The sequence below is a fragment of the Phanerochaete carnosa genome, assembly GCF_000300595.1.
Source record: "Phanerochaete carnosa HHB-10118-sp unplaced genomic scaffold PHACAscaffold_12, whole genome shotgun sequence".
Lineage (NCBI taxonomy): Eukaryota > Fungi > Basidiomycota > Agaricomycetes > Polyporales > Phanerochaetaceae > Phanerochaete > Phanerochaete carnosa.
In genome coordinates, this window is record NW_006767639.1 from 1,428,425 (window position 1) to 1,435,638 (window position 7,214).

At 55.4% G+C, this 7,214-nt stretch overlaps 3 protein-coding genes across 3 annotated transcripts in view; all 3 read left to right on the forward strand.

Annotated features, from left to right (window-relative positions):
- PHACADRAFT_264926 (uncharacterized protein) overlaps positions 1-1,074 on the forward strand; it is a 1,782-nt gene extending 708 nt beyond the window's left edge. Inside the window, exon 2 of the mRNA XM_007401431.1 lies at positions 8-1,074. Coding sequence (XP_007401493.1) covers positions 552-791 — 240 coding nt within the window. The 5' untranslated portion in view covers positions 8-551 and the 3' untranslated portion in view covers positions 792-1,074. The remainder of the gene's footprint in view (positions 1-7) is intronic.
- Positions 1,075-1,199: 125 nt separating this feature from the next.
- Positions 1,200-2,053, forward strand: PHACADRAFT_264927 (uncharacterized protein). Its single transcript, XM_007401432.1, has one exon. It carries the CDS (start codon positions 1,559-1,561, stop codon positions 1,757-1,759), a length of 201 nt encoding a protein of 66 aa, XP_007401494.1. The 5' UTR covers positions 1,200-1,558; the 3' UTR covers positions 1,760-2,053.
- Positions 2,054-5,579: 3,526 nt separating this feature from the next.
- PHACADRAFT_264928 (uncharacterized protein) lies at positions 5,580-5,966 on the forward strand. Its single transcript, XM_007401433.1, has one exon. It carries the CDS (start codon positions 5,602-5,604, stop codon positions 5,806-5,808), a length of 207 nt encoding a protein of 68 aa, XP_007401495.1. The 5' UTR covers positions 5,580-5,601; the 3' UTR covers positions 5,809-5,966.
- The last annotated feature ends 1,248 nt before the right edge of the window (positions 5,967-7,214 follow it).

Sequence of the window (7,214 nt, forward strand, 5' to 3'; positions counted from 1 at the left end):
CCCCCTGCGTAGCTCTGGCTCGCTCAAGTCCTGAACAGCCATCGCGTATTCCCGAATACAGCTGCCAAGCACTCATAGATGACAATGCTCGACGAAGGACTCGTACAGCAGTATCCACCGCTGGCCAGTTCGCGTCGAACCGACTAGAAACGAATACAGCCGGACAAGGCGCCGCCTTGTCTCGCGATAACCTCCTCCAATACGACACACCTTCGGGCCGCGCCGACCACGTCTCAGCCCCACTTGCCATAAGCGGCTACCGGGACGCACCCGTGGCTGAGAGCCAGAGGGGAAAGAAGAGAGCACTGGAGGTCGAGGAACTCAAGGAAGAAAAGATTGATGAAGAGCCTGGGAAGGGGCACACTGCGAACAAGTACGATGACAGCGACAACGAGCGTGATGAGGAGAGTCGCAGGCCTAAGCGCAGCAGACCCAGCCCGTTCTTCTGCCACCCGTCTCGCCACGTGGAGAATCGTGACCGAGTCCACGCGGCAGGCGCTGTCAATGTCCCGACAGCCGCGCCCGCCACGCCTGTTGCTCCGCGTCCCCCTATGCCTGCCGCCCCTGTCGCTGCGCCGATCCCTGCGATCGTCGCGCCGGCCGCACAGCCGGCTCAAGATGCTTTCATCGTCATACCGCCTCCGCCTGCCTCTGCATACCTCCCACCAATCGAACAAGTAGTCACCGCTCCCCCTGACCTACCATACAACATCGCGCTGCCTCCAATCGTCGCGCCCCAGCCGGTGACGACGCAGAACTTCAGGATGCAGCTTGACTTCATCATCCTGTAGCGGCGCATGGTTTCCTTCTTAATGTAACGCAGAGAGATGGTCTTGAATTGGTCGTGGAATCTGTAAAGTGGTTAGCCCTCTTCTATCGAGTTTTCGTTACGCACCTCCGGACGGACGAACTTGAGCGAGACTTGAGCTGGCAGTCTACTGCTGAGATAGCAGAGTTTCCTGTGCTGCAAATATCAAAGAAAATGCAGTGCCCGAGTGCTATGCCATGGCAAAGATATATGGAGGAGGAGGGAGTCAGAGGGACGCGACTGGAATTCTGAGGGTCAGTCGGAAGCAGTGAAGATTTTTTGCCTTGGCGTCGTGGCGTCTGGTCAGTCGGGGTCCCTATTCACGTGATCGGACGCTTGGAGCGCCGAGACCCCGGATTAGTTCGCGACAAGTTACAACCCCTTCTGGCCTTGGACTGTGCACCGACTCCAACGGCCATAACAAAATTCGAAAGCAGGTTGAACTATGCAGCATGCTAAGCATTAAAAGGCTACACATGCGAGTATATATAATGAGAACTAACTACAGTAACTTGAAGATCATGATCATGACGACGCTCGACCTGCATGAAACGAACATCTCTCTAAGCCAACAAGCTCGTAATTGTACGTGCGGGGTCTGTGCATGGTCTGATCTGGTCTCGCAACCTGTTTGGGTCATCACCGTGACGGGCCATCGTCGGTCCGCGCGATTATTCTACCCACCACTCACCGCTCGGTAGTTGACTCGATTTGCCGACTCCAAAGTGTTTTCGAATGCAATGTTTTTATATGCATCAAAGTAAGGCCTGCGCGCGGACGCCATTGAGCATTCGTAACCACGAGTGCTCGACGCCGTACACATCCGACGAACTCGCCGCTATCGCGCACGACAACATCGAGGGCAGGAGCTTGCCACACTCTCTAAACACGTATGCCAATCGTTCGGCATACTTGCCCTCGGACAGTGCTCAACAGGAAAGCGCGAGGTAGATTCGCTTTCCTGACAGGTCTGTGGGCGCCATGGGCTTACTCCTTATCTTTAGGGACTCCAAGGCCCTAGGCATGTGCAGAAGACGGTGCTGCAGCCGTAATTTTGCATCATGTTTGCCCAAGGTGTGTGTCATTCCTTCCACATGCACGCTGCGTGAAACGTGACAGCTTGACTCTGCAGACCTGCTGGCCATCCTGCGTGGCATGAACCCCGAGGAGGGATTGATCGCCCTATCTCAATGACCCGGATATTCATACAAAGATCGGCGGCTGGGTGTCAGGCTACTGTACCGCTGTGGAGGGAGATTCGGCTTGCGAGGGTCGACGTCGGTACGATGGGACGAGACGATAGCTAAGGAAGGGGTGTTGGAGTGACAGAGGAGGAGATACGGTCGTCGAGGGAAAAGAAACTTGAACGCGCGAGCAGCGATCTCTGGTTACAGAGACGCCGCGAGAGCCAAAAACCTACAACCTGATACTTAAGCTAATATACTGCTCCACTGAACTTACTATTCGTGCTTGTGCCCGCGCTCTCGCGGACGATTCTATACTAAACTCAAAGGCGGGCGGAGGCGACAGCTCACGCGCGGTGGGGGGGAATTCTGAGGGAAAGCGGGACTTGCTCCATTCGAAGGTGGGAGGTCACCTTTATAATACATGACAAAACCGCCACTCCGCTGCCGTGCTCTCGGCCGGAGTGCCCCTAAAGAAGAAGAGTGGGAAACGTCGTGAAAAGAGACCAAAGGGGGACGAAGAAGTGTTCTGTAATGGGTAAAACAGTTAACGTCAGGCTTCGGGAAGGACTCGCTGTTCGCAGCGGGCAATGACTCGGCGCTCGCTCGCGCAGCGGGCCCCTATTTACTTGCGCGTTCCTGCCGTCCTCAGGTCGCGGGGTGCTCCGTTGTCGACGAGGTGCTGCCTACGTCCCGCCGTCCTGGTCAAGCTGCCGTCCGCGTACATGAAGAATAAACCGTCCATCGAGGAAGAGGAAAGAACTATCTTAGAACCCGGAAAAAGGGAGGGCATGGAGATGAAGTGCTGGGGAGAGAGAGGGAAGACAAGGTGCGAAGTACAAGAAATGCCAGGCGCGGCGCAACCCGAGTACCGTTTTATCCCGACGGTTGGACTTCGTGACGCCATACCGGCCGTAACGTTGATTGCCGCTGCGGCGCTCAGTCGTAACGCGAGAACTGGTCTGTGGGGCTCGAAGATGAAAAGGCAAGCGTAGAGTAAGCGTATAAATGGAACAAAAAGGGCGTTCTGCGTGGCACTCTAAGTATCCCCTCTACACCGCTGTAACCAACGCCGCGCACATGCTCTTGTGCGCACCGGCTTTCTGCCTCACCAAGAGGTGCGCACGCTGCGTCGTTCTCATGAGACGCAATCTGATACCAGAGCAGGCCATCGTTTGCTCCATTGGTCCAGCTACTAATCCTACCGAGTGCTCCGTGAACATCTCTCTGTCGCCTGGCGGATACGTAGAGCTGCTCCAGCCCGCGATTATTCGCGACCTGCGCATCCTTTCCAGGCTAACCAGGTCATGTGAAGATGCACTAGGAGGCTTGACGGACAACTGCGCTGAGGGGGTCCGCGCTGGACGTCCCGGACATTGACATCTCATTTGTTACTTTTTTCTGGCTCCTCTCAAGTATGCTTGTCGATCAGCACTCTATCAAATTATGCTCGCTTGCCTGCCGCCCCTACTACTCCGCATGCCGAAGGCATGAATCGATCTTGGAGCCGTGAATGTCCGTCCATTGACTCGAAGGCAACGGTCAAGCCTCTCAGCTGCGGGCATGTTTGGAAGTGGAAGTTGTGTATTTACCCTCCTCATAAATGTAATATCCCTCGTGACTACGTGATATGGTCGTATCTGGCATAACCGTATGCCGCACGTCGCGAAAGTGTGTGTACGGTGTGGGTGCGAATGCCAAGCTCGATACGATCTTGTTCACTACGCAGCCTTCACACCTCTCGTGAAACAGTTACATTTGTGTAAATCCTGCTAAATAGCTATAGAAATGAGAGAAAAACGAGTGCTCATGGTGCAAGACATGCAGAGGCCGGATCATGCGCCAGCACGAAGAAGTTCAGTGAAGCAACGGTCGAGTCAGCCAGTTTCTAGCAACGTGTTCGCGTGAAACATCCTATTGCCTGCATCAAGAAGTCGTAGATGGACCCTTCTTGCGCGCAATCATTATCAGACGCAGCCTGGATGCTGACTCGGAGATTTTCAGAGTCGAGATGTAAGATCGGCCCCTCCAGTCCGTGATCCGCCCGTTCAGCACACAGCGCTCATCGGCGGTGCTCGACCACAAAGAAATTTGCATGAGCCACTCTCCACGGCGGTGTGCCATACAAAAACCCTCGCCATTCGATAGGAGCAAAAGCAAACTTGGAAACCGTGTTGATGCAGGCCGAGAACAAACTATGGTGCCTGCGGATGATATAAAATACAGCGCCTGCCTTGTCCTCCTTCGTTCCACACGATATCATCCGTCCCGTTTCGCACTGTTGATATTGCCTTCAAATGTCGCCTTCACATTTTTAAAAGCGCGTCGTGTCGCTCAGACCACACTGAAACGCGTCTCTGAAACCAACAATAAGGCCACATCGCTCGTCTGTCCCACTACCTATGCCTTTGTCACTAGCACAATAATCACGTACAAGTAGATACAACTCCCAAAGAGTATCCCTTTCGCGCTCACAACATCGACACGTCGCGTACAATCAATTGTCCAGCAACCAGACAACAATACTCCCGAACAATACCCGCGCCACATCCCCCGTCTTGCCAGCCACAACGTCCAGCTGAATATGTCAACTGCGTGGCTCGATCACTGGCTCGAAAAAACCAACGGCACCGCATCCAATGCTCCTCCCGGGCTCCGTGACATCGCGCAGCGAGACCGCGCCGACATGAGCGACCTGCTCGCTGAGAAAGAAGAGGAGCGGGACCTACTGAATGCCGAACTGTTCGACTCCGCGAGCGACTACGATGGCCACGCCACCGAGTCCAACGTTGAGGAAGATGGCCAGTCCAGCGATGACGACAGTGGCTACGGCGGCGACGTTGACAGTGATGACGCGCAAGGTCGTCTTCCGCCTGTTCGTCGACGTGTCTCGCCGCCGCTCGAGCACCGCGAATATCGCGTCTTGAGCCCTCCGCCAACTTTCCTGCAGAACCGAGGTGAGTTCCCCTTATTTATTGTTCTCTTTGGAGAAATATTGACGCTCCCTGCGTAGCTCTAGCTCGCTCAAGTCCTGGACAGCTGCCGCATGTTGCCGAATACAGCGGCCAACCACCCAGAGACGAAAACGTTTGACGAGGGACTCGCACAGCGGTATCCACCGCTGGCCGGTTCGCGTCGAACCAACAAACAGTAGATACAGCCAGACAAGGCGCCGCCTTGTCTCGCAACCATCACGTCCGATACGACGCACCTTCGGGACGCGCTGACTACGTCGCAGCCCCACTCTACACAAGCGGCTATCAGGGCACCATCCAGACGGAGAACCAGAGGGGAAAGAAGAGAGCACTGGAGGTGGGGGAAGTCAAGGAAGAGAATGTCGATGAAGAGCCCCGGAAGAGGCACGCCGCGAACAAGAAAAACGCTTTCGCCAGCCGCAGCAAGTACGACGACGACGACAGTGGACATGAGGGTCCCCGACCTAAGCGCAGCAGGCACAGCCCAGTCCGCCCGTCCTTCTGCCATCCGTCTCGCCATGTGGAGCACCGTGACCGAGTCCATGCGGCAGATGCTGCCAATGTCCCGACAGCTGCGTCAGCCGCGGTCGTTGCTCCGCCTGCCCCTGCGCAAGCCGTACCAGTCGCTGCGCCGATGCCCGTCATCGTCGCGCCGGCCACGCAGCCGGCCCAAGGTGCCTTCGTCGTCATGCCGCCTTTGCCTACTTACCTCCCGCCAATCGCGCAGGTACTCGCTGGTCTCCCTCACCCGCCGTACAACATCGTGTTGCCTCCGATCGTCGCACACCAGCCGGCGACAACGCAAAACCCCAAGATGCAGCTGGGCTTCATCATGATGTAGCGGCTCGTGGTCTCTTATCCAACATAGCGCAGAGAAATAGTTCTGAAATGGTCTTGAAATACGTAAAGTAGTTAGCCTTTGTCTATCGATTCTTTGTTGCGTACCTCGGGATGATTAGCCTTGAACCAAGTGTGAGCTGGAGCTCGTAGCTGAGATAATACTAGCTTGTCGTTGACGTCAGTATCGTCGTAGAGGAATGCAGTGACTCCCGTCGCAGCCAGGTATATGAAGGGAGAGGGAGAGATCTGGAAAGATGCGGCCGGAAGCTTGAGAGCGGGAATGCCAAATTCCTCTTGCCGTGAGTATCGTCGTAAGGGAGATGCTGTAGCCAGGCACCTTGCCATGGGAAGAATGTATGAGGGGAGGAGGAAAGAACCAGCGAGATCCGGCTGGAGGTTCGAGGGCGAAGAAGCGAAGGTTTTCCATTGTCCGCGGTAGTATGGTGGCGTCTGTGGTCAATCGGGGTCCTATTTTCACATGATCGCTTGGGGTCTAGACCCCGAACCGCGACAGCCTCGTCTGGATGCTAAGTTATCCACCCGACTTCAGAACGACAATCCTGATGCATAAGATATGCAGGCTCTCGAAAGCTGCGTGACGTGAGTATGCTACACATCCTAGTACATATAACCAAGAATTGACTCGACGAAGCGACGGCACTGGAGTGACTTGACCTCAGGCTGCACCAGCGAACACCGCTCTCAGTGAGGTACAGTGAGGGCTGAGAGATAGGATGGGCCCTTCCGTCCGTTCAACAACCGTGCTCAGCGCTCATACGCATCAGCCGTCCTCACCACAGACTCAGAACAAAGGAACTTGCGTGAGCCACTCGCAGGAAGCAAAAGCAAGTATTCCCAAACTTGGAGGCCGTATTGATGCAGGCTGGGAACAAATGGCGCCCGCGAATAATATAAATTGCAGCGCCTGCCTTGTTCTCTTTCGTTCCAAATCACATCCTCCACCCCGTTTCGCGTCATTTATATTGCCTGCAAACGTCGCAATCACGTTCTGAAAGCCGTGTCGTATCACCCAGACCAACATTTGTGACGCGTCTCCACAACGCCGACAATAAGGCCACATCGCTCGTCTGGCCTACCACCTACGCCTTCGCCACTCACCCAGCAATAAAATACAACTCCCCAAAAAGTATCTCTGTCGCGCTCATCACATCTAAGCGTCGCTTACAACCAATCGCTCCGCAACCAGACCACGATGCTCCCAAACAACATCCACGCCACATTGCCAGCCTCGCCAGCCACAACATACACACTCACGGAATTACACGACCTGCACAGGTCAATCGCGTGGCCCGATTCTGGCTCGAAACAATAAACACCCCCGCATCCGACGCTCCCCACGACCTCCGTGGCGTCGCGCAGCGGAACCGCGTCGGCATGAGCGACCTG

Coding starts and splice junctions, on each gene's coding strand:
- PHACADRAFT_264928 (XM_007401433.1), top strand. CDS start 5,602: ATGCCCGTCATCGTCGCGCCGGCCACGCAGCCGGCCCAAGGTGCCTTC.
- PHACADRAFT_264927 (XM_007401432.1), top strand. CDS start 1,559: ATGCATCAAAGTAAGGCCTGCGCGCGGACGCCATTGAGCATTCGTAAC.